This window comes from Cololabis saira, chromosome 21 (assembly GCF_033807715.1).
Source record: "Cololabis saira isolate AMF1-May2022 chromosome 21, fColSai1.1, whole genome shotgun sequence".
Taxonomy (NCBI): domain Eukaryota; kingdom Metazoa; phylum Chordata; class Actinopteri; order Beloniformes; family Belonidae; genus Cololabis; species Cololabis saira.
The window spans coordinates 38,013,477-38,040,821 of NC_084607.1; the positions used below are offsets into that span (position 1 = coordinate 38,013,477).

A 27,345-nucleotide genomic window follows, 5' to 3' on the forward strand; every position below is an offset into this window, starting at 1 on the left:
CAGAGGTCTTGTTTACAAACGGATTTGTTTAATACACAGACAGCGCCACAATGTTACAACAGGTCCTGGAAGCAGGTCTAGTGATTCATAAAAGAAATGAAGAGTTTCGCGGCAATCATGTGTTATTTAGACGCTGCATAGTCTGTGTCCCGCGAGTGCCCCCGTTCACTACCGTTATAGGGAGAAGAGGCTCGCAAAAAACTCCTAATATCTTCCGAAGGACTCCAAATGACACCAAACACCTCTGGGTGAGTATACAACCATAAAAAATGCCAGAAATAATGTCCAGGTTGTAAAAAACCGAACTTTCCCTTTAACTGCAGTTTGTTGGATTCGATGATCATGTTTTTTCAGGAAGGAACACTAACTTTACTACAGTAATTATTGATGCTTTGGTATTGACAGTAAAACAGCAGTCTGACTGTTACCAGGAGTTTTACACATATATAGTGATTTAGTCTTCATACTAAAGTTGCAAGTATCTAACAGCAAACTTTGTATTTGTTTTCATTCAACAGGTTCCCGATGTTGAACATGTCCACGCCCAATGAGCTGAAGTCTCCCTGCGTGACTCGCAATGGAATGGTGAAGTTGCCGCCGAGCCAGCCCAATGGTCTGGGCAGTGCAAGTATCACCAAGGGGACGCCTGCTGCTAAGAACCGCCTTTGCCAGTCCTCCTCAGTCCCCTCTATCCTGTCTCCTCCTTCCTCCCTTTCCTACCATCATCATCACCACCACCATCTGGATGGCACTGGCATGCCTCACACTGCAGCCCCTCTCTTGGCTTCTGACCTGGAGCCTGGAAAACCTCTGGTGGGCCTGAAGCCGTCTCTTCGTCAGCTTCCCCCTCTCACTCTGCCCAAACCCCTGCTGCTGGAGCGTCAGCTTGTCCTCGATGAGAAGCTTCTCAGCCGATTATTCTGGTATTTCACCACAGTTGAAAAATGTGTGCTGGCACAAGTATGCAAAGCATGGCGCAAAGTGCTGTACCAGCCGAAGTTCTGGGAGAGTGTGACTCCCATCTTGCACGCCAAGGAGCTATATACCCTACTGCCCAGTGGGGATAAGGAGTTTATCAGTCTCCAGGCCTTCGCTCTGCGAGGCTTCCAGTCTTTCTGCTTAGTAGGTGTGTCAGACCTTGACATTTGTGAGTTCATTGACAACTACCCGCTGTCCAAAAAGGGCGTCCGGTCAGTCAGCCTCAAGAGATCTACCATCACAGATGCTGGCTTGGAGGTAAGTTGGGATGTTTGTGTACAAGACGGATGCTAGTGGATGACAATTTTCCATAATACATGTAGATTTGATCATTATCAAAGCTACTATTTTTTCCCCTGTTTTTCATTTTTACTATATTTTATTTGTTTAATTGAATGATCTTTCTTTAGTTTTGTTTTGACACAAACAAGCACTTTACCCATTCAGTTGATGCTTCCAACTTCTCGCCGGATGCTTGTGGCAAGACATTTATTTTTTATAATATGTAATATTATGTTATAATATCATGAAGACTAGCTCTTCACAATTCAAAAACAGGCACATCAGGTTTACTGGTGACCCAAAATGAAGTGCCAGCAAGAGTGTGAGGATGATGAGTCCTTTGTCTCGTTGTCTCTGTGGCCTGGAGATGGTCGTCTGCCTCGCTGGTGTCCTGCTTCACACAATCAGTGCCTTTACATGGGAACTTTAATTCCTCTTTAAATCAGAATTAAAATAAGTAAAAATGATCACCTAATTCCGAATGAAAATGGCCATTCCGAATTAAACTAAACCTTTTTGACTAAGAGAGCCATGAAAGCAAAAGATTTAGAATTTTTTTTCCGTGAGAGCCATATAATATATTTAAAAAGTGAATTCAACTAAATGTCAGTTTAATAATAATACTAATAATAATAATAATAATAATAATAATAATAATAATAATAATACATTTTATTTATAGAGCACTTTTAAAAAATCAAAGACGCTTCAGACACAAAGATAAAACATCGAGATCAATAAAATAAAAAATTAAAAACCACAGGATAAAAAAAGAGATAGGGATAAGAACCAAATGACACATTAAAAGCTGTTCTGAAGAGGTGAGTTTTGAGATGTGATTTGAAAGTGGGTAAGTCTATGCTGTGAGCAGGATGGGGGCAGATATGGAGACTGAAATGAAATGTACGATACTCGTCATCTCTTTTTCTTTTCGCCATCTTTTCAATTACCTTATTTTTGCGACCCATGCATACAAACGTCTTTTTTTTTTTTTTAATGTGCCGCGCGCCCACGTGAATTGCCGCGGAGGTTGTCTGGGTGCCATACGCCGTGACCGGAAGAGCCATATATGGCTCGCGAGCCATAGGTTCCCGACCCCTGTATACGCTCATTCTGCTTTAAATGAATTCCGGTCTTTCTCTCTGCTCGTTCCCTCGCCCGTCTGTCTCCATGACGATTATATTCCGCGCTGGGCTGATTTTCCTAACAAAGTTTCAAGATGGCAGCACGCAGTAAACGCTGGTCAAGAGCACAGACGATTGATTTAATAAATAGCTTGGAGGACCTGGAAATAATTAAAAGAACAGATGGCAAGAAACATAGAAATTGTGAGCTTTTCAAAGTTGTAACTTCCGGTCCGCCCCCCTATCCAATCAGAACCCTTAAGCGGGATTGGATAAAGCCGATCAAACGTGTTTTCCATGTAAACCTCAATTCGGAATTACTATTTCCATGTAGTTCCAGTAGTTTAATTCGGAATTATTTAATTCGGAATAATGAATTCTGAATTAAAAAACATCATGTAACCGTGGCCAATGAGAGCAACATGCTTGTGAGTTTAAGGCAGTCCTGGGAACATACTCATTCATTTAAAATAAAAGTCATTAAGGTACCTGTCATTTCAGATACAGTATGTATTAGTCAGTGCTCTTCAGACATCTGTATCATCGTGGGATAAGTGGGCAGATTTCCTCTGACACAGTGGAGTGGACATGCAAATAAGTGTTTGTGATTTTTCTGTTTTTGATGGTATAACCCTGATTTTATGCTGTCAAACTCCAAGGATAGGAACAAACAATGCTGGGAGAATGATTCTCCGATGACTCTGGTAGGCGTCTATTCTGGGATGAGTGGATGGTTGCTATGGAGAAAGTGAGAAGAGTCGGTTGCATGATCTAAATACAATATGGATTTTGATGTTTTGAAGACCTGACTTGTGCATTGCTATTTTATTTATCTTCTTAAAAAAGATCATTTTCTATTGAAAAAATAATCCATAATATCGTAAAATCATAAATTAAACAGTAAATTAATCAAAATTCAGCTCAGTGTTATGGCATGTCTATTTATTGAGTTTTTTAATCCAGCTACAATCTTGCAATATGACATATTTCACTTTTTTGTTGAATAAACCCCTAAACCCATCACCCAGCCCCCCAATTTATCTCTCAATGAAAAAAGAAAAAAGATGCAACTTGAAAATAACAATAAACTTTCAAAATATCCAGGAATATAGTACATCACAAATCGTGAAATTCAGCAGCACCGTTGATATTCTGAAAACGTGGCACAGTCCTTGCCGTCTCCCCGTCTAACGCGTCTCCTTGCTGGGTAAATTTCTGTGTAGCTGTTTTTGTACACACTGTTTGTCTTTGGAAAACGCAATTTATTCTCTCCATTTACATCTGCTGCGCTGTGCACCATGTCCCTGTACCAATCGTAGGTACAGTATATCGGTTTTCTTTCAGGTAGCAGCTATGATCTTTGTGCGTGCTCTCATGCAAGATTAAGGGAAAACAATGACACTCTGTGAGTCTGTGAGGTGCTCAAGTTATCTGGACTCAAATGGAAGCCTCACAGATGAGAAAAGCTCAGTTTTAAAGGATTTTAATTTGGTCAGACTGTCAGATGTATAAATATTATTCCACCGTGAAAACATGTATCTGAGATGTCCTTGATGTTGTTATTCAGTTTCAGCTCAATCCAATTTTATTTATATATATCTCTATTACCACACAAGTGGTCTGTAGGATCTTTCTACCCGACCCGGAACATTAAAACATAACCAATGGCAGGTAAAAACCCCCTTTTGGGGGGTAGAAACCTGGACCAGGACCTGGATCATAAGGGGGTAGAAACCTGGACCAGGACCTGGATCATAAGGGGGTAGAAACCTGGACCAGGACCTGGATCATAAGGGGGGTAGAAACCTGGACCAGGACCTGGATCATAAGGGGGTAGAAACCTGGACCAGGACCTGGATCATAAGGGGGTAGAAACCTGGACCAGGACCTGGATCATAGGGGGGATCCTCCTGGGCAGGGTTGGATAGGTTTGCATTAACAAGGTTTAGGTCAACATTTTTACAAATATAAATATGCAATATGCATTGAAACATGCTTCCTTGAAATATCCCAGAAATCCGAAGTGTTCCCATCTTCTTTTACTTTCTACCAAACATTAATCATTCTGTTCTCTGAGGAACTTACGCCAACCTGAGTTCATCCAACAGCGCTTTAACGGTGGGTGTAACAGTGGTTTATAGACACCAGAAAAATAAAAAAAACATAAGAGTTTTAGTCGTGTGGCTAAAAAACGATGGCAAAGATTTGGCCACCTCAGGCCGATTATATCAGATAGAAGCTGCAACAGACCAGTGGAATCCAGGACGTTCCATATAAATGTCCTGAAAAGTGATGTGGCTTCATAAACCTTTCTGAAGAGGTCTAGGAAGACATTTGAAAACAAATAGTTCAATTCAAGGAAGACATTCATGTTTAAGATGGTTATCCCAATGAGAGACGTAGGTCAGGACATAAACCCTTCCATGGATTTAAGATTCATCATTTATTCAAGTTCTCAGGGAGGTGTTGTCATGGTCACAGTTCATGTTTTTTTTTTGCTGTGTTACTGTGTTACTCATTCCCTTCACCTGTGCTTCCCCGGCCCAGCTCCACACCTGGTTTCCCTCATCAGTTTCCCCTTCATAAACCGGCCCATTTCCTCATACCAGTTGCCAGATCATCGTGTGTTTTTGCCTCGCTTTCCAGCCTTCATGTCCTGTTTCTGCCTGCCTGCCTGTGACCCTGCCTGTGACCCTGCCTGATTCCTGGTTTATGGATTTTTGCCTGCCCGTTTTGGTTTTGTTTGCCTGATCTGCCTGTCTACCCGGTTTGACCCCTGCCTGCCTTTGACAAAGATTAAAGCCTCTTGGACTCTGATTCTGCCTGGTGTTGTGCATTTGGGTTCTCTGTCCTGTCTGAGCCGTGACAGTACGATCTGGCCAAAAGAATGAACCCAGCCAACATGGACCTACCACGTAAGGAAGAGGATTTATGGGATTTTTTTATGGAGACCAAGTGGTGTTCTACCACCGTACGGTGAAGGGGACAGCGACATGCCCCCAGTTCCAGCCTGTTGCTGTTCCCGAGGTGGCCCCGGACACACCCCAGTCTCTTCCCCCTTTCTGGGGAACACGCCTGGCTCTGGGTTGGCCCAGGGGCCTGCAGGCTCAGGGGAGACAACGACGGCGTCGGCACCAGCCCCAGCTTGTTCCTGCTCCAGCTCCTGCTCCGGCCCCTGTTCCAGTGGTGGTCCCGGACGCACCTGTCCCTGTTCCAGTGGTGGTTCCGGACGCACCTGTCCCTGTTCCAGTGGTGGTCCGGGCGCACCTGTTCCTGTTCCAGTGGTGGTCCCGGACGCACCTGTTCTTGTTCCAGTGGTGGTCCCGGTCGCCTCCCCCCATGTTCCAGTGGTGGTCCCGGACGCACCTCCCCATGTTCCGGTGGTGGTCCCGGACGCACCACCCCATGTTCCGGTGGTGGTCCCGGACGCACCTCCCCATGTTCCAGTGGTGGTCCCGGGCGCACCTCCCCATGTTCCTGTGGTGGTCCCGGAGGCACCTCCCCATGTTCCAGTGGTGGTCCCGGACGCATCAACCCCTGCTCCGCAGCCAGCGCCCAGGCCCCCCCTGCCCGCCCTGGGTGTGGACTGTGGGGACATCTGGGATCTGTCCCTTGAGGGAGGGCCAGCGCCTCGGACCCGGGTACCCCCGCAGCCAGTGCCTCGGACCCGGGTACCCCCACAGCCAGCGCCTCGGACCCGGGTACCCCCGCAGCCAGCGCCTCGGACCCGGGTATCCCCGCAGCCAGCGCCACGGACCCGGGTCCCCACTCAGGCAGCTCCGAGGATCCTCTGCCCCCCGACACCGGCTCTCCGCATCCTGTCTGCCCCTGTTCCGGCTCCCTGCATCCTGTCTGCCCCTGTTCCGGCTCCCCACATCCTGTCTACCCCTGTTCCGGCTCCCCGCCTCATGTCAGCCCCGACTCCGGCTCCCCGCCTCATGTCAGCCCCGACTCCGGCTCCCCGCCTCCTGTCAGCCCCGACTCCGGTTCCTGAGGCGGTCCCGCAGCCCTCTGTTCCTGAGGCGGTCCCGCAGCCCTCGGTTCCTGAGGCGGTCCCGCCGCCAGTCTCTGTTCCTGAGGCGGCCCCGCCGCCAGTCTCTGTTCCTGAGGCGGTCCCGCCAGTCTCCGTTCCTGTGGCGGTCCCGCCAGTCTCCGTTCCGGAGGTGGTCCCGCTAGTCTCCGTTCCGGAGGCGGTCCCGCCAGTCTCCGTTCCGGAGGTGGTCCAGCTAGTCTCCGTTCCGGAGGCGGTCCCCGCCAGTCTCCTTTCCTGTAGCGGTCCCGCCAGTCTCTGTTCTGGAGGTGGTCCCGCCAGTCTCTGTTCTGGAGGTGGTCCCGCCGGTCTCTGTTCCCCTTCCTGAGGCGATCCTGGATGGATCTGCTGCAGTCCCAGACCTACCCTCTGACCAACCTGCTGCAGTCCCAGACCGACCCCCTGACCAGCCTGCCGCAGTCCCAGACCGACCCCCTGACCAGCCTGCCGCAGTCCCAGACCGACCCCCTGACCAGCCTTCCGCAGCTCCAGACCGACCCCCTGACCAGCCTGCCAAGCCCCCAGACCGACCCCCGGACCAGCCTGCCAAGCCCCCAGACCGACCCCCGGACCAGCCTGTCAAGCCCCCAGACCGACCCCCGGACCAGCCTGCCAAGCCCCCAGACCGACCCCCGGATCCGCCTGCCAAGCCCCCAGATCGAACCCCGGATCCACCTGCCAAGCCCCCAGATCGAACCCCGGATCCACCTGCCAAACCCCCAGACCGACCCCCGGAACTGCCTGCCAAGCCCCCAGACCGACCCCCGGATCCGCCTGCCAAGCCCCCAGACCGACCCCCGGATCCGCCTGCCAAGCCCCCAGATCGAACCCCGGATCCACCTGCCAAACCCCCAGACCGACCCCCGTGAACTGCCTCGCTGGTCTGCCCGGCACCGAGGACGGCCCCCGGAGCTTTGGCCATGTGTTGGCCGGGGCCCTCCTCCGGACCCCCTCCGCCCACCCTGGGTGGGGGGGTTTTGGGACATCTGGGATCTGTCCCTTGAGGGGGGGGGTTCTGTCATGGTCACAGTTCATGTTTTTTTTTTTGCTGTGTTACTGACTCTCCTGTCGTCTGGATCCTGCCACCCTCATCAGCCTCATTCCCTTCACCTGTGCTTCCCCGGCCCAGCTCCACACCTGGTTTCCCTCATCAGTTTCCCTTTCATAAAACGGTCCATTTCCTCATACCAGTTGCCAGATCGTCGTGTTTTTTTGCCTCGCTTTCCAGCCTTCATGTCCTGTTTCTGCCTGCCTGCCTGCCTGTAACCCTGCCTGATTCCGGTTTATGGATTTTTTGCCTGCCCTTTTTGGTTTTGTTTGCCTGATCTGCCTGACTACCCGGTTTGACCCCTGCCTGCCTCTGACAAAGATTAAAGTCTCTTGGACTCTGATTCTGCCTGGTGTTGTGCATTCGGGTTCTCTGTCCTGTCTTTGAGCTGTGACAGGTGTGATGTTTATCCCTACATATGTAACAATAACTGTAAATAAATATAGATTTTGTGTCTCTCATTTCAAAAAAGTCAAAAAAGTTAATGATCTCCTCTTGTGATAATTACTTCTGTCTTTTCTTTTGATGGGACATTATTGGATGTTTTCATTTACCTTTACATGTTTTGACTGGCGTCATCTGACAGCTGTCACATGTCACATCGCAAAACATGTAGAGGTGAACAAAAAACCCTGCTTTATTAATGAGTCCAATAAAAAAAGAAAACAATAAGTAACACAAAAATCATTTTTTTTCAAATCAAATCAAACTTTATTTGTATAGCGCTATTCATGCATAAAAATGCAACACAAAGTGCTTTACATAAAAACAATAAGCAAACATAAAACATATTAATGGCCTGCCCCCCCAACACACACACACAGACATCCACATGCACACTACAATTCACCCAAGTTATACACACATACACACACACATACACACACGCAGAGACACACACACACACACACACACACACACACACACACACACACACACACACACACACACACATACACACACACAGACACACACACATACACAACGCAGACACACACACATACACACACAGACACACACACATACACACACAGACACACACACATACACACGCACTTACACACACAGACACACACACATACACACACACACGCAGACACACACACATACACACACAGACACACACACATACACACACACACACAGACACACACACAGACACACACACACACACACAGACACACACACAGACACACGGTGTAGACATGGCTGAGGATCCAGGTGAGGAAACGGAATCAGGGAGCTGTCCACGCCAGGAGGTCTCATAACCCGCAACCACAAGGGGGGGGTACCCACAGAGACCATCCCGGCCCAGATGGATAGAGGAGTCCACACCACACCGGACGACCCCAGGACGACCCCCAGGACGACCCCAGGACGACCCCAGGACGACCCCCAGGACGACCCCAGGACGAGCCCAGGACGAGCCATGGACAACCCCCAGGATGACCCCCAGGACGACCCCAGGACGACCCCCAGGACGACCCCCAGGACGACCCCAGGATGACCCCAGGACGAGCCCAGGACGAGCCTAGGACAACCCCCAGGATGACCCCAGGACGAGCCCAGGACGAGCCCAGGACAACCCCCAGGACAACCCCCAGGACGACCCCCAGGACGACCCCAGGACGACCCCCAGAACGACCCCCAGGACAACCCCCAGGACGACCCCCAGGACGACCCCCAGGACGACCCCAGGACGACCCCCAGGACGACCCCCAGGACGACCCCCAGGACGACCCCAGGACGACCCCCAGGACGACCCCCAGGACGAACCCAGGACAACCCCCAGGACGACCCCCAGGACGACCCCAGGACGACCCCCAGGACGACCCCAGGACGACCCCCAGGACGAACCCAGGACGACCCCAGGACGACCCCCAGGACGACCCCAGGACGACCAGGACGACCCCAGGACGACCCCCAGGACGACCCCCAGGACGACCCCCCAGGACGACCCCCCAGGACGACCCCCAGGACGACCCCAGGACGACCCCCAGGACGACCCCAGGACGACCCCAGGACAACCCCCAGGACGACCCCAGGACGACCCCCAGGACGACCCCAGGACGACCCCAGGACGACCCCAGGACGACCCCCAGGACGACCCCCAGGACGACCCCAGGACGACCCCCAGGACGACCCCAGGACGACCCCAGGACGACCCCAGGACGACCCCCAGGACGACCCCAGGACGACCCCAGGACGACCCCCAGGACGACCCCCAGGACGACCCCAGGACGACCCCAGGACGACCCCCAGGACGACCCCAGGACGACCCCAGGACGACCCCCAGGACGACCCCCAGACGACCCCAGGACTACCCCAGGACCACCCCAGGACGACCCCAGGACGACCCCCAGGACGACCCCCAGGACGACCCCCAGGACGACCCCAGGACGACCCCAGGACGACCCCCAGGACGACCCCAGGACGACCCCCAGGACGACCCCCAGGACGACCCCCAGGACGACCCCAGAACGACCCCCAGGACGACCCCAGGACCACCCCAGGACCACACCAGGACGACCCCCAGGACGACCCCCAGGACGACCCCAGGACGACCCCAGGACGACCCCCAGGACGACCCCAGGACGACCCCCAGGACGACCCCAGGACGACCCCCAGGACGACCCCCAGGACGACCCCAGGACGACCCCCAGGACGACCCCCAGGACGAGCCCAGGACTACCCCAGGACGACCCCAGGACTACCCCCAGGACGACCCCAGGACGACCCCCAGGACGACCCCAGGACTACCCCAGGACGACCCCCAGGACGACCCCAGGACTACCCCAGGACGACCCCAGGACGACCCCCAGGACGACCCCCAGGACGACCCCAGGACAACCCCAGGACGACCCCAGGACAACCCCAGGACGACCCCCAGGACTACCCCAGGACGACCCCAGGACGACCCCCAGGACTACCCCAGGACGACCCCAGGACAACCCCAGGACGACCCCAGAGTAGGTCTAAAGAGCAAGATATTAGAAACTGAGAGAATAAAACAATAGAATGTATAGAATACATCATAAATAACGACTGAAACGTTTAAATATAACATTGAGATGAAACAATGAGATAATAAAACAGGATAAACTAAACTAAGGATTAATATAGAACAGAGTAGTAAGATCAAATAAAAATGGAGGTGAACATAAAAATTATAAAGAGTTAAATGAGTCAGTTAAAAGCCTGTTTTAAGAGATGGGTCTTGAGCTTCTTTTTTAAAAACATCAACTGCGGCCCTGAGGTTCTCCTGAGGTTCTCCTGAGGTTCTCCTGAGGTTCCTGAGGTTCTCCTGAGGTTCCTGAGGTTCTCCTGAGGTTCCTGAGGTTCCCGAGGTTCCCCTGAGGTTCTCCTGAGGTTCCTGAGGTTCTCCTGAGGTTCTCCTGAGGTTCCTGAGGTTCTCTTGAGGTTCTCCTGAGGTTCCTGAGGTTCTCCTGAGGTTCTTCTGAGGTTCCTAAGGTTCTCCTGAGGTTCTCCTGAGGTTCCTGAGGTTCTTCTGAGGTTCATGAGGTTCCTGAGGTTCTCCTGAGGTTCTCCTGAGGTTCTCCTGAGGTTCCTGAGGTTCTCCTGAGGTTCCTGAGGTTCTCCTGAGGTTCTCCTGAGGTTCCTGAGGTTCTCCTGAGGTTCTCCTGAGGTTCCTGAGGTTCTCCTGAGGTTCCTGAGGTTCTCCTGAGGTTCTACCTGAGGTTCCTGAGGTTCTCCTGAGGTTCTCCCGAGGTTCCCCTGAGGTTCCTGAGGTTCCTGAGGTTCTCCTGAGGTTCCTGAGGTTCTACCTGAGGTTCTCCTGAGGTTCCCCTGAGGTTCCTGAGGTTCTCCTGAGGTTCTCCTGAGGTTCCCCTGAGGTTCCTGAGGTTCTCCTGAGGTTCTCCTGAGGTTCTCCTGAGGTTCCCCTGAGGTTCCTGAGGTTCTCCCGAGGTTCTCCTGAGGTTCCTGAGGTTCTCCTGAGGTTCTCCTGAGGTTCCCCTGAGGTTCCCCTGAGGTTCCTGAGGTTCTCCTGAGGTTCTCCTGAGGTTCCCCTGAGGTTCCTGAGGTTCTCCTGAGGTTCCTGAGGTTCTCCTGAGGTTCTCCTGAGGTTCTCCTGAGGTTCCCCTGAGGTTCCCCTGAGGTTCCTGAGGTTCTCCTGAGGTTCTCCTGAGGTTCTCCTGAGGTTCCTGAGGTTCCTAAGGTTCTCCTGAGGTTCTCCTGAGGTTCCTGAGGTTCTTCTGAGGTTCCTGAGGTTCTCCTGAGGTTCTCCTGAGGTTCCTGAGGTTCTCCTGAGGTTCTCCTGAGGTTCCTAAGGTTCTCCTGAGGTTCCTGAGGTTCTCCTGAGGTTCTCCTGAGGTTCCTGAGGTTCTCCTGAGGTTCTACCTGAGGTTCCTGAGGTTCTCCTGAGGTTCCCCTGAGGTTCCTGAGGTTCTCCTGAGGTTCCTGAGGTTCTCCTGAGGTTCCCCTGAGGTTCCTGAGGTTCCTGAGGTTCTCCTGAGGTTCCTGAGGTTCTACCTGAGGTTCTCCTGAGGTTCCCCTGAGGTTCCCCTGAGGTTCCCCTGAGGTTCCCGAGGTTCTCCTGAGGTTCCCCTGAGGTTCCTGAGGTTCTCCTGAGGTTCCCCTGAGGTTCCTGAGGTTCTCCTGAGGTTCTCCTGAGGTTCTCCTGAGGTTCCTGAGGTTCTCCTGAGGTTCTCCTGAGGCACTTTGCTATAAAAGTGGTGAGGAAGATGAACCTTCAGGCCAAACTCCACCTTCTTTCTAGTGAGGTGGTGGTATGCATCACATACCTTCTGTTCTGTGAAGCATTTGTTATCTGACATTTAACATTTCTCCTGAGGTTCCTGAGGTTCTCCTGAGGTTCCTGAGGTTCCCGAGGTTCCCCTGAGGTTCTCCTGAGGTTCCTGAGGTTCTCTTGAGGTTCCCCTGAGGTTCCCCTGCGGTTCCTGAGGTTCTCCTGAGGTTCTCCTGAGGTTCTCCTGAGGTTCTCCTGAGGTTCCCCTGAGGTTCTCCTGAGGTTCCCCTGAGGTTCCTGAGGTTCCTGAGGTTCTCCTGAGGTTCTCCTGAGGTTCCTGAGGTTCTCCTGAGGTTCCTGAGGTTCTCCTGAGGTTCCCGAGGTTCCCCTGAGGTTCGCCTGAGGTTCCCCTGAGGTTCTCCTGAGGTTTTCCGGGAGGCTGTTCCACAATCGGGGACCATAATAACTGAATGCCGCCTCCCCGTGTGTCCTGGTTCTGACTCTTGGTATGGTTAAAAGGCCGGAGGACCTCAGGGTCCGCGAGGGTCGATGGGGTAAAAGTAGTGCAGACAAATAAGAAGGCCATTAAGACACTTAAAAACTAGTAAAAGAACCTTAAAATCGATCCTGAAGTGCACAGGGAGCCAATGCAGCGATTTTAAAACAGGTGTAATGTGCTCCTGCCCTCTGGTCCTCGTCAGCACGCGTGCAGCTGAATTCTGTAGTTTTAAGCAATATTTTTTTGTATCATTAGGAATACATTGGGTATGTACAGTATTTATGTTTATTTTGTTCATGGAAGAGAGGTATTAAATATCTGGCATTATAATGTAAAGCAAGACTTGTGATATGCTGATATGAAGATATTTCAAAATGTACATCAGCAACATGAGAAGTTTAGTGATAGCTGCTTCCAATTTTGATTCCTTTCCTTTGGTTGTTTGAACTCATTGCTATAAAAGTGGTGAGGAAGATGAACCTTCAGGCCAAACTCCACCTTCTTTCTAGTGAGGTGGTGGTATGCATCACATACCTTCTGTTCTGTGAAGCATTTGTTATCTGACATTTAACATTTATGCCGGGTATTATCGCTGGGTATTACCGCCGGGTATTAACGCTGGGTATTACCGCCGGGTATTACCGCCGGGTATTACCGCCGGGTATTAAGGCCGTGTATTACCACCGGGTATTACCGCCGGGTATTACCGCTGGGTATTAAGGCCGTGTATTATAGCTGGGTATTAACGCCGGGTATTAAAGCTGGGTATTAACAGCGTGTATTACCACCGCGTATTACCGCCGGGTATCAACGGCGTGTATTACCGCCGGGTATTAACGGCGTGTACTCCCACCGGGTATTAACGGCGTGTATTACCGCCGGGTATTACCACCGCGTATTCCCGCCGGGTATCAACGGCGTGTATTACCGCCGGGTATTAACGGTAACAAGTAATGTGTCATGGTTGGTCCTCCGGCCTTCAGTACTTTTCCACTCACCTCTCTCCTGCTCACCCCATCTGCCAGCCAGACCCACCTCGTCACTCACTCCATTCACCTGCTCTCCCAGCTGCAGCTCCTCAGCAATCAAGACAGTATAAAAGCTCCACTCTCCTCTACACTCACTGCCAGATCGTCTCTTAGCCTTCCCCATGCAAGACCTTCCAGTGTCCTCTGTTTTGACTTCTCGTTGCCGACACTGCCTGTTATCGGACTCTGCCTTGTCTCCTGTTCTCCGGTGCCCGACCTTGTCTTCCGAACCCGACACCGATTATTGCCTGATCCTTGTCCTGCATTCCTGCCTGCTCCTCGCTCTGTTCTGGGAATTAAAGCGAACCAGCTACCTCTGTGTGCTGCATTTGGTTCCAAAACCTCACTCCGTTACATAATGTCTGGACGAGTGTTGTCTGGACCAGTAGGGTCCGCACCAGTCTTTTCTGGACTAGTGTTGTTTGGACCAATGTTGTCTGGACTAGGGCTGGGCAATATGGACCAAAAGTCATATCTCGATATTTTCTGGCTGAATGGCGATACTCGATATATATATCGATATTTTTTCTGTGCCATAATTTGGGTTTCCCTGAAAACATTATAGCATAGCATCTCTGTTAGCTTCATTTTTTTCTGAGGCAAACCCTTAAAAAAACAGTCAGTTTTAATACAATTCCTCGTGCCAAATGTCACACAGGTACCTTTATTAACAGAGGTCTGCACAATATCAAAAAAAGTCTGGTCTAATGACAGTGATTTGTATCAGGTTGTGTTGAAGGAGGGAAACATCTAAAACCTGCAGGACACCGGCCCTTGGGGATGGACTTTGGACAGCCCTGCTGTAGAGCATGCCTGACTGCTGTGCCTGTGCACCTCCTCTGGTTCAACTCTGTTGTATTAGACGCTATATAAATAAAATTGAATTGAAAATTGAATTGGTTCAAACACACACCTTCTCCTTTCGTCTTGCGTGCCGCCTCAGTACAGTCCACTCAGCATAGAGGATACCCCTCCTGGTGTAATGCTAATTCAATTCAATTTTATTTATATAGCGTCTAATACAACAAAAGTTGTCTCCAGACGCTTTCCAGAGATCCAGAAGATGAACATAAACCCCCAAGCAATTATTACATAAACAATGGCAGGTAAAAACTCCCATAGTGGGAGAAAAGCCTTAAGCCAAACAGTGGCAAGGAAAAACTCCCCTTTAGGAGGGAAGAAACCTTGAGCAGGACCAGGATCATAAGGGGGGACCCTCCTGCCGAGGGCCAGACTGGGGGGTCGGGGACGTCAACAGCACAGCAGGCAGGTGGAAGCAGCAGCGGGATGACCAGAGGGGGGTGGGGACCGCAGGCAGGTGGAAGCAGCTCCCGAAGCTCTGGCCCAACCAGCAAGCCCCAGGTTCGGTTCAGGGTCGAGGAAAGGTTGAGAAGGGGCAGGGCCAGTAAGTCAGGTAAGCCCGTGTTCACCCCGGTGTTGGTGGAGGACAGTACCGACGTCTGCTTTAGATTAGAATGGTCAGTCCTGTTTATTTACCAGGGAGTGAACATTAGAAAGTAAAATACCCGGCATCTGGGACTGGTGTCTCCATCTTCCAAGCCAGACCAGAATTCCAGCCAGTTACCTTGTTGCCTTGGCATTTGCTGGGGTTTGGAGCTAAATGTCAGCTGAGCAGCTGCTCCCTAATGACCACTGAGTTGCAACAGTTTTCATTCAATTACAGACATGAGCCACCACCTCTGTCTTCCTGGAGAAAGATCCAGCCAGACGGTGTCCTGCAGAAAAAGCCACGGAAGGTTCACTGTTCCTCCACCTGAATTATGCAGTAATAGATGGAGCTGCCTCCTACACTGGAGGGGCTTATTGAAGTTGTAACATCCATACCCAGAGTAGCACTACAGAGTCAAAATAATGAACTGAGTAACTGACAGAAGTTTTTTTTTTTTTTTTATTTAACCTTTATTTAACCAGGCAAGCAATTTAAGAACAAATTTCTTATTTACAAGTGCAGCCTAGGGGGGTAAGGGGAGGGAGCTAAGATGGAACAAAAAACAAAGTTATATAAATACACAAAAATACATTAAAACACAATACAAAAGATAAAACAATTAATCAAGTAAAACAGTCAGTATGCATGAAGGAGGACTAAAGGCAGAGAAGAAGAAGAAGAAGAAGAAGAAATCACATGTAACAGGTATATTTGTCAAAATAATACAAATAATTTATATCAACAAGCTAAAAAAGGTTAAACTGAATAGTTTTAAACAATAAAAAGCTGTAACAACCCCGGTTTAAACCTCACTTGTTGTCACAATGCCCGTCCTGCATGCCCACAGCCCTGCTGCATATTACCAGCGCCAGTAGAGTATCCAGACCTGAATAGTGTTCAGCTGAAGGCATATATTCTTTTTTTACTTCATTATTAAGATATTGATGGCTGTAAGTGTTTTCTTTTGCATGGATTAAGCTTTCTTCTCAGACTTTGTTGCTGGTTGAGGCCAGGGGGTCAGTAGTAACAGAAACCCCAAAAAATGCTTTGATTCATGTGTATCAGGCTCAGTCACCAAGAAATATGTTCCCATACACTGACAAAGGTGGCGGTGGATGGCTAAAGAGTTGGCTGTGCTTGTGCTAAAAAAAGTATACTAGATAACATAAAGAATGTATTGGAGTCAACTATGGACCAGTAAAACTATGAAGTGGCTATTTAATGTGGATTGGATGTGATATATAAACACAGATTAATGGGTGCCATCACCATGAGGAGGGGTCAGTTTGTCCAGGACTTGAGCAGACCGTAGCCTCTTGCAGAGCTTCATGTGCATTACACAGAGGCTTCATGTCCATTTAAGGTGTTTTTTTTTACCAGATTTTAAGACAAAGTAAGGACCACAGGATTGCTGTTTTATTTCTGATTTGTAAAACATAGTGAAATGAAAGAGAAAGTAGCTTTTTTCCCAAAATGAATGCATATGGTGGAATTGAGGAGCCAGCTTTTTGTTGCCCAAAAATGGTTTTAAATGTTAAGACCGTTATATTAGTGCCTCATACAATAGATGTCTTGACCACAAGTGGCCAGGGGGGTTATTGGAAAAGCATTTTGAGTCTGATGAGATAGTTGTGAGAAATGTGTCAATCTTCTTTTGTTACTTTGAAGCCTCTAAAACATTTCCCTGTTTGTATCATTGACTTCACTGCATAATTCCCTCTGTGTTATTGTTAAGCAGTGACGTGTGATGCCTGTTGTTTTGCAGGTCATGCTGGAGCAAATGCAAGGTCTGATGCACCTGGAACTGTCCGGCTGCAATGACTTCACAGAAGCGGGTCTGTGGTCCAGTCTCAACGCACGACTAACTTCTCTTAGCGTCAGTGACTGCATCAATGTGGCAGATGATGCCATCGCTGCTATCTCACAGCTCCTGCCAAACCTGTCAGAGTTGAGCCTTCAGGCCTACCACGTCACTGACACGGCCATGGCATACTTCACAGCCAAACAGGTAGGCTTTCCCAGCATAAGAAACAGCTTTTACAGTAAGTCTGAATTCATTCACCGTGAGTTTTTAAGTATTACGTTCTTGTTTTGACACGATCTCCTGATCCAGCAACATTTCCCATCATTCCCATTTGATAATGAAATGGCTCAAATCCATTTTCAGGGCTACACCACCCACACTCTCCGGCTCCACTCCTGCTGGGAGATCACCAATCACGGCGTGGTAAACATGGTTCACAGCCTCCCCAACCTGACTGCTCTCAGCCTCTCTGGCTGCTCCAAGATCACAGATGACGGTGTGGAGCTGGTTGCTGAGAATTTACGGAAATTACGAAGCCTGGATTTGTCCTGGTGTCCTCGGATAACTGACATGGCCTTGGAGTACATCGCCTGTGATCTGCATAAGCTGGAGGAGCTGGTATTGGACAGGTAAGCTTTGTACCTGCAGCATCAGGGTCATATCTGGCTTTGTGGGGGCCATGTGCATAAAGCTGTTAGCCAATCTGCCATGGAGAGTCCTGATCCCTCAGATGATCCACAAACGGCAAAACAGGGTACAATCATGACCTCGCAACATCTCTGAAATTGAGCCACTCAAGCAGGATAACTGATAAAAAAGATAAAATAGTAACTTCACGTGCAACAGTCCAACCCTTTCAGGACTAATTAAGATGTTTTTACTCTGAAAAACAGAAATCAACAGACAGTTGACTGAAATAAAAATATAATAAACCAACATCTGTTTAAAAGTTCAAGTTGAATAAAAACAATCCAACACCAAAAATAATACTTCTGTTGTATTTTTAAAGGAAATATAAAACTGTAACTCTTGAAGCCAAAAACCCAACTATGAATACACCTAATAGATGCATGTACACATGAACTTGTTCAAGTAATGACATTAGGATAAATGACACATATATACATGCTGACCAACGGTTCAAATGATACAGTTTCAGACGGCCCAGCTTGATAACAGCAGCATGGTGCTGGTGCCGGTAGCCCACGGGCCTGTGAACACCCACTGGTGCTGGTAGCCCACGGGCCTGTGAACACCCACTGCTGCTGGTAGCCCACGGGCCTGTGAACACCCACTGGTGCTGGTAGCCCACGGGCCTGTGAACACCCACTGTTGCTGGTAGCCCACGGGCCTGTGAACACCCACTGGTGCTGGTAGCCCACGAGCCTGTGAACACCCTGATCCCAGATCAGTCCTGGCCACTGAAATGAGAGATCTTGTGCCGTACAACTAGAGGTGCTGTTCCGTCTCCGCCACCAGTGGGATCACTCACGACCAGACACAGCAAGCAAAACATTCACATGAAATGTAAAACCAATTTGTAATTACACAATTTGAGTAGAAGTTGCCCACTCAGGTCAAACAGAGGCAATCTGTAAAATGTTATTTATATAGCGTCTATTACAACAGAAATTGTCTTTAGGATCTTTCCAGAGACCCATTACCTGGGCAATTATTACATAAACAATAGCAGGTAAAAACTCCCCTAGTGGGAGAAAAGCCTTAAGCCAAACAGTGGCAAGAAAAACTCCCCTTTAGGGGGAAGAAACCTGGACCAGGACCTGGATCATAAGGGGGGTAGAAACCTGGACCAGGACCTGGATCATAAGGGGGGACCCTCCTGCCAGAGACCAGACCGGGGTGGTCAGGGGTGGGAGGGCAGGCCAGGATGACAGCAACCACACAGCAGACATCCCCACAGGCAGGTGGAAGCAGCAGCGAGATGACCAGAGGAGGGGGGCGCAGGCAGGTGGAAGCAGCAGCGGGATGACCAGAGGGGGGGGACCGCAGGCAGGTGGAAGCAGCAGCGGGATGACCAGAGGGGGGGGGCGCAGGCAGGTGGAAGCAGCAGCGGGATGACCAGAGGGGGGGGTGCAGGCAGGTGGAAGCAGCAGCGGGATGACCAGGGGGGTGGCGCAGGCCAGCACGCAGCTCCCGAAGCTCCGGCCTCCAAACATACACAAAAGAGAAAAAAAGGGGGGCCAGCAGAAGAAACTACAAGTACGATGGACAAAAATGATGGCTATAAGAATAAAAAGAAAACAAAAAAAAACCCAGGGTTACTTAAGTCGGACAACGATTCCCCACTAGTGATGCACAAAATCCCATCTGTGTTTGGAGCAGCAGGGGGCCAGATGTTGGAATCACTGAGGTGTGATTGTACAAAAAGTTGAATCAGATATATAAGATAACACAAAGTAAATGATGGAAAACAAGTTTTCATCTTTAAATAAAAAATCTGCAACATTCAGTACTGGATGTGTTTTCTATAACTGTAAGTTCATTTCACCTGTGATATTTCTATGCAAGTTTTAATAGTTCTCACGTCATAATTTACAAACTCTGACATCATTCTGAAACGTATTTCCCCTCCTGCCTACGAGCGGGACTCCCCTTTCCTTTGCTGGGAGGAGGTGGTGACTCCTGACACAATAAAAGCAAAGGTGGAAGACGGAGTTTTCATCATCTGTTTCTGTTTCTGAAAGCCACGCCATCACCAGTTGGATTATTTGATTCATGATGGAAATACATTTATAATATATTAAAAACATTGACAAGATACATTTAAGTTGAGTCAGCCAAACTTTATCAATCTGTGATCAAGTTAATGAGGAAAGGTCCGCCAGCTCGTCCGTCTGTAGGCCAAGGCGCGCTTTAAAACAAGCTTTTAACCCACTTAGTTATAATTACATCTCTTATCTATTAAGTCTTTATTTCCAAATATAAATAAACAAAATATAAGGAATCTATCACTGAAATGCAGAACATCCTTAAAACACGACTGTTTAGGATGAATGAATGCAAAGATTGTGTCATGATTAGTATCAGAGCAATGAATGTCAGCAGTAACGTCTCAGTGTTGCAGATAAACTGCATCACTGGTGCGTCGCAACATTTGTGTTAGAATTCATCTATCTCCTTGCAGGTGTGTGCGGATCACAGACACAGGGTTGGGCTACTTGTCCACAATGTCGTCACTAAGAAGCCTTTATCTGCGCTGGTGCTGTCAGGTAACGAGACACAAGCGTCGGGGTTTAACACCTGTACAACACCACACACATGCAAATGATTTATTAGTTCATCCAGATTCCAGGACAACCAAATAATGTAGGGAATAATACATCAGAGGAAGGAAAGAACAACTTTAAAACAAATGTGAAGGGTGATCGATTGTTCTTTGATCTGGCAATAACACAGAATAACGTGTGTGTGTGTGTGTGTGTGTGTGTGTGTGTGTGTGTGTGTGTGTGTGTGTGTGTGTGTGTGTGTGTGTGTGTGTGTGTAGGTTCAGGATTTTGGACTGCAGCATTTGTTTGGAATGAGAAGTCTCCGTCTCCTCTCCCTCGCAGGTATAACCTTGAGTTTAACATTGCAACACAAATGACTTTTTTTCCTCGTTAATATATCAGTTTCATTTGATTTCAAGGATTATGTGTTTCTTTGGACTCCGGTGACTCTAATGGTTACACATCAGCAAGACTGACTGGCTCACAGAGGTGGCTGAGGGACTAACAGTAATAATAGAAGAGAGAGTGACTAAACAATATTGTAAAAGAGATAGAATATTCTTGACTACCGGGGAACCAGTTGAGTGAAAAATGACCTGAATTTCCTTTGAACTTATTTTAAGTTGCAGTTGGTCAGTGTATTTTTTATCATATTTGGTGGAATTACCACAATTTTTTGATTAAATTACATAAACAGAGTAATTTTTGAAACAAATCCTCTCTTTTGCTGTTTAAAAGTTCCTGCTGCTCCTGTTGCAGCTCCTCCAATCACAGCCGGGGGGTGTGTTTCCCTTATCCAGCGCCGTCCTTCATGCAAATGTTCACACGACACCGCTTGGACAACTACACGACTGCAACAACGGCATTAAATGCCTGCACTCTGTAAATGATGAAGATTTTGGTCTCAACGAAGGAGGATAGTTTCATTAGACTTCAGTTGGCTTTATTGATCTAATCAGACGTTATTTTTACACGTCATGTGGTGTCTGATATGTTGGTATGATTTCCTCTTGTAAGTTATCAGTTATTAGCTCTCTGGACCCGACGTCTACGCCACGTAAACGCTGATGTTGAGCGTTTGCTGCGTAGCGGTTCATCCAGATACATAGCTCAGATGCAGGATGGCCTGGCCGGGGGGGAGTGGTTCTTCTTTTCTTGCATCTGCATTGTTACTAATTATCTTGTACAGATAAGAAGGACTTTAACAAGGCTTTAAAATTACCAGTCCGAGTTGTGACCATGTTAAGTAAGGTGGACATAAACGTGTTTATCTGAGAAACTAACTTGTGACATATAATGTTAGCAGAGAGAGCAAAGACTTTAGTGACAGCAGTTGCACAACAGCCCTTTCCTGGTTTGGACTGAAACTTGGGGCCAATCCCAATACACCCCCTACTTTCTACCACTACCCCTAAAAAAAGAAGCCACAGATTTTAGGGCACTTGTAATCTTCCCAGGGCCCAGTCCCGATACTCCCACTACCCCTACTTTTCAGCACCACCCCTAAATTTTGCTGCTATGTCACTGCGTGATTTACGTTCGGGTACGTAAGCGACTGCGTAGTTACGTTTGCACAAACGTCACACCATATCAGGAAGCCCAGAGATAAAAGCTGTTTTAATTTCAGCTGTAGCGCTGTTAATATGCCACTTTATTAAGTTTTAATATTTTTTCAGGCGTAAAAGTAACCGTTACGATCCCCAACCTGGGCTCAGTTTATCCAAATAACGCCTGTTAAGAAATTTGATCTGATGTTTTCGGGGAAGAGCCGCCGGCCCGGAGCAGCAGCAGCTCATGGCCGGGTCAACCTGCACCATCGTCCCGGGGGAGAAACCTGCAGCTCTGTGGAGAATTACCACTGGCTGAAATAAATCATTTAGGAAGATAAATGTTGGTTAAATAGATGAAATCTAACAGTTGTAGCTACGCCTGTTAAGAAATTTGCTCCGAAAATTTCGGGATTTCTGCCTGCCTGCTCCAGAGCTGATTTATGGTTCCGCGTTAAATCGACGCAGAGCCTACGGCGTAAGGTACGGCGTACGGCGCCGCGTAACCTACGCCGTAGGCTCTGCGTTGGTGTAACGCGGAACCATAAATCAGCCTTTATCCTGCCGTGATCTTCGCAACAACGGGCAAGCGAGTGATTATGTACATTCACTGAGTGAATATTATGAAAGTAAAATATATATTTCTCGCTAGAAATGTGATCAAAACGCATTTTTATGCAGAAACTAACTCAAAATATTGATTTTATTCACTAAAAAATAAGAAATGTCTGCCATGTTTTTTTTTTTTATTCAGTCCGCAAATGATGACGAAAAGCATTCTGGGAAATTTTTCTAGCCCTCGGTCAACTAGGGTGCATCTGAAATCCCTCGCTGTGAAGGGCTAGATTGATACACACTAGCCCTCGTTATGCCCACTCCCCCTAGATGAAAAGAGGAATTGGGACACCACTACCCTCACGGGAACGCACAAAATTTAGGGGTAGGGATGAAAAGTAGGGGTGGGGGGAGTATTGGCCTTGATGTAGCTCCCAGCTGAACGTTGTCCCTGTGCTGTCCCCCCACCCCAGGGTGTCCACTGCTGACAACCACGGGCCTGTCCGGCCTCATCCAGCTGCACGAGCTGGAGGAGCTGGAGCTGACCAACTGTCCCGGAGCCACGGCCGAGCTCTTCAAGTACTACTCCCAGCACCTGCCCCACTGCATGGTCATCGAATAGACCGCCACGCCCCCACCGACATGCTCCACGACACTCGTCCTCCTAACCCGCTGTCACTCTTTTCTTAAATTCTACCCAGGTTATTGAATTGTTCCAACACTGTTGCATCACCTGACCCCATAGACTAACTGTCTTCCTCCACAGCCCCCTGAATAGGACAGCCCTCAGGCAGACAGAGGCCAGAAGGCAGATGATGGCACATGCCAACCCCAGAGGATCATGGGATGACGTCTGAGCTTAATTTAAGAGGATGCAGAGGTGAAGAGTTTGGCGTGACATCTTTTCTTACAGCAAGTTTAATTTTCAAAATCAACAATGGGTTTTCACCAACAGAAGAGAGACTCTTTAAAGACTTTGATGTATTTTTTGACGGAGAGGATTTAGAAGGGAGAGGTGTGCAGATCCAGGTGCAGCATAGGCGAAACAGGAAGCGTTAGGATGATGATTTCTGTATTTTAGCTGTTGTTAATTAACTGCACTTGTGCTCATAAAGATACTTTGTGTGGAAAGTGAAGCAAATCTAACCTGAGAGCATGAGTAGTGACACTTGGGACTCCCTTCCATTATACTGTGTAATATAACTGCTGTGTCATGGTTTCTCTCGACGTGTCAATGGTGGAGTTTTCTCTTTTTAGAGGGAAACACCATGTGCCAGGATTCAGCTGGAATCAGACAGAACTAAAGATGCTGTAGATGCAGTTCAAGGGATGAATGACAGGGATGGAAAAGCTCTCTTTTTTTCTCCTTTCTTCTGTGTGTGTGAAGTAAACTTCATGGACTCATATTTTTGGAATACCGCCACTTTTTCCCACCTTCACCGCCTTTTTTGTGTCTTATCCGACAAAAAAAGACAGATAAAGAAGCAGGAGAAGGAAACCTAAACAAGGAAATGTTTACAATGGCTTTTTGACAGTTGCACGTTTGACTTGCTTTGATTACTGTTATGGTTTGTGGGATCTTCAGTTTATGGACACATTTAATTTACATACATGTAACTGAACTTCTTGTAAATGACGATGTGGATTAAAGGGTTGTTGAGACATGATTCAGCCAACGACACAGAAGGCATGCTGCAACGCTGCAGAGCGTCCTCTGTGGAAACCATCTCTAAAGTGGTGACTCCTAGAGTCACATGACACATTAAATCCAAACATGTGCTGTGGGACTGTCCGTCATGTCCTTATATCACTGATAGCTGACAGTTACTTTTTAGCTGGAAAGGTGTTTTTTTTGCTAAAAATAACTCCAGTGAGCGGAGGGAGCTTGGTTGGTTTAGGGTGTCTAGTTCAGGACATCTTGTTTGGGAATATTTCCAACTTTTGGGTGATGATGAATTTTAATGTGTGTGACTCTGAAGCTTTGTTTTGAGATGCAAAGCCAAATTACTTAAAAGATGTGCATTAAGTACCCGACAAGAGAACAACTCCTCATATCTACTAAAGAAGCTCTTGTAATATGGCAATTTCATTTAAGAAAAAAGTATGTTTATGGGAATTTTACACATTTTCCACTACTATCCCACAGTCTTAAGTTGGATTAGTTAGAAATCATGTTGAAAAATGAGTTGGCATTTGAAACAGCGTATTTGCAGCTCCGGCCATTGTTCTTACCATTCTTGCCAATAACATTCAACTTAACCAGTTTCTGCAAACGCCCCTGCCTTCTATCATAAATCAGAGCAGACGGATTATTCACTGACGTCTGAACTACCCATTTTTTGGGCAGAAAAGCTCAATGACGGTGTCACCAAACTCAATAAGTCAGAGGTTTAGGATTATCGAGGACTGAAATATTAGCTATGCTCATCTATGCATCCAACATGCATGTTGGTCAAGCGTCTGCCTCAAGGTCGGAAGGAAACATAGTAAAGTTTACCATAAATAATATTTGAAGTAAGTTCTTGTATTCTTCTGGATAAAATGTGTTGAGCAACTGTCCTTTCTGCCTTGTGCATCCTCTGAGGTGCTGACTGCCAACTTCAGGAACTGGATCAGTGTCAGCCAGTATTCAGTTGTGCCAAATGCATCAGCAGCCGTGCATAAATGTGCATAAATGTGCATAAATGTGTCCAGTGACTGGCTGGTTGCTCAGCGCAGTGAAGAGACAGAGTGCTGTATGGACGAAGCAGACCATGCATGTTTTTACTTGGTTTCAGGTTGGGTCTTTTTCAGGGCAGTTCAGCATAACTTTAGTGTACAGAAGTGTATTTATTTATACATTAATTTATTTATTTATTTGAATTTGTTTCTGTCACATTTTTGGAATTTATCTGTCTGTGATTTCGTTTAGTTTGGAAATTTACTTCAATTCTGGGATGAAAAAAGCATATTAAATTATTATCACATTATTATTGTTATTACTCCCCTAAGATCTTCTAATGAATATATTCCTGATGACGATTAATATCATTCAACATTTATAAACTTTCACAATGCATAAAAGCATATTTTCCTCTGTGCAATCCTGTGTCAACTTTGTCTCGCCGTCTGTTCCCCTGATGAGCAGCAGCTCAGCTGGAGCTGTTGACCGCCACATCCCGAGTGTATGATGAGAGCATAACTGTCACGGATACCCAAAAGCAGCACAGGCAGGCAGGATATCAGGCAGTAATGACCTTTATTATTCACTGCAGGCTTTAACAGTTTATTCAGTGGCAGGGGGAAAAGTCTTGGCTCACAGTGAGCCTGGTGTCGCTGATTGAAGGCAAAGCCAACAACAGGTCCAGTGGTGAGCTGTGTAGCCGCAGAGCCAGCAGGTGTGTAACCAGGAGGGAATAGGTAAAACCTGTGGTGGAAGACAGAAGGCTGAGGTAATTTCCAGGGCAGAGACGAGACAGGCGGGTCGGGGCCAGGCGAGGTCGTCAACAGGTGATCAGTCTGGAGAAAACCGCTGGAAACTCAGGCATGACACAAGAACAACCTGGCATTGAAGCGACAACAGGAGCAGCGTAAATGCAGCCAGGGCTGTCCCAGGTGTGGAGGCGGGGCCTGATGGGCAGGGGTGGCCTGATGGGCAGTCGGGCCTGATGGGCAGGCGTGGCCTGATGGGCAGGCGTGGCTAACAGGTAGAGGGGAGTGAAACAAGCAGACTGGACAATAACACACCCGAGCTCAACCCCCGTTATGGCCGAGCAATGTTTACGCTCTCCAAAAGTGTGATGAAGGGCAAATTATTGTAGAGTTCTGTGGAAGCTCATAACTGACAGAACTATTGAGCCTAACGTGAATGTAAAAGAGATGGCACCAGCAGGAGCTGTCTGTTGGTCTGCACAGCTCAAAGGTTCGTTGAGTGTTACAGAATCATGCTTTTTTGGCCAAGTCAGGTCAGACAAGACATGGAATTTGACTCGGTTATTTTCACTCACTTTACAGTAAATAGGCAATAGACAAATGGCAGCCCTTATTAACATATCTACAACTTTTAAAAAGTGAAAGGTGCAGCAGTAAGAGGTAGACATGTAGGCAGTGATGTGACCCATGAAAAGAAAAGATCGTACCATTTAGAATTTACCACTCATTTGAACGGGAAGATATGTCCAAACTTTTGACACGTCTATATAAACTTTATATGTAAGGCTTGATATGATTTCTAACCAGAGCTATTTTTTAGTGTGTGACCAACTTCTGAGTTCAACACAAGCTGGTTTTGGCAGATACGATTCTGTCTAAGGTTGAAAGAATTGAAGATATTAAAAAAAAAAACACACATGAAATGTGACTTTTTTTGTTTTAGCTAAGTTGGCAGTTTTTTCATCCATAGCTGCTCTTTCCTGTATATGGGGGTCTCCTGCAGACTATCCTAAGTGTCTTTTACAGGGTTGCCCTCTGGATGGTCTTCAACCCTGGTCCTCGGGACCCCTGTCCTGCATATTTGAGATATTTTCCCTGCATCATCACACTTGATTCTAATTAATGGTCGTCATCAGCTTGTCATCCAGGTCTGGAGAGCTCCGTTGTTGACAAAGCCACTTGTATTACGGTGTGCTGAAGCAGGGTAGCATCTAAAACATGCAGGACAGGGGTCCTGAGGACCAGGGCTGAAGAACAACCACGCACACGCCTATCCGTCATTCAGAATCACCAATTAATGCGAGGAAGTTGGAAGCCAGGGTCCCCGACCCATGTAAGCACAGGGAGACCCCCCCCCTACCCCCAGAAGGACTCCTGCCCAAAGTTCAGTAACTATTGGTGTGAGGCAATATTGCTAACCACCATGCTTTTCTCGTTCTTGAATGACATCTGTATTGACAGTGCTGATTTTTGATGAAACATTGTTATGTGCAAAACTCTAAAGGTTTTGACTGGCAGAGCTGTGGAATGATGTGTCCATCTGGTCCAGCCCTCTTTCATTACCCCAGCACATACAAATAAACTTGTCTTGTAAAAATAACCTTGTTTCTATGCTCTCAAAACCTTGCTGTCAATTTGATCATCCAAATGTGTT

The 27,345-nt window shown here is 48.0% G+C and overlaps 1 protein-coding gene across 1 annotated transcript in view; it reads left to right on the plus strand.

Moving 5' to 3' along the window:
- The window catches only part of fbxl16 (F-box and leucine-rich repeat protein 16), a 66,424-nt gene extending 39,639 nt beyond the window's left edge, over positions 1 to 26,785 (plus strand). Inside the window, exons 2-7 of the mRNA XM_061712292.1 lie at positions 519 to 1,236; positions 16,913 to 17,155; positions 17,315 to 17,580; positions 20,097 to 20,181; positions 20,457 to 20,520; positions 22,754 to 26,785. Coding sequence (XP_061568276.1) covers positions 526 to 1,236; positions 16,913 to 17,155; positions 17,315 to 17,580; positions 20,097 to 20,181; positions 20,457 to 20,520; positions 22,754 to 22,902 — 1,518 coding nt within the window. The 5' untranslated portion in view covers positions 519 to 525 and the 3' untranslated portion in view covers positions 22,903 to 26,785. The remainder of the gene's footprint in view (positions 1 to 518; positions 1,237 to 16,912; positions 17,156 to 17,314; positions 17,581 to 20,096; positions 20,182 to 20,456; positions 20,521 to 22,753) is intronic.
- Positions 26,786 to 27,345: the final 560 nt, after the last annotated feature.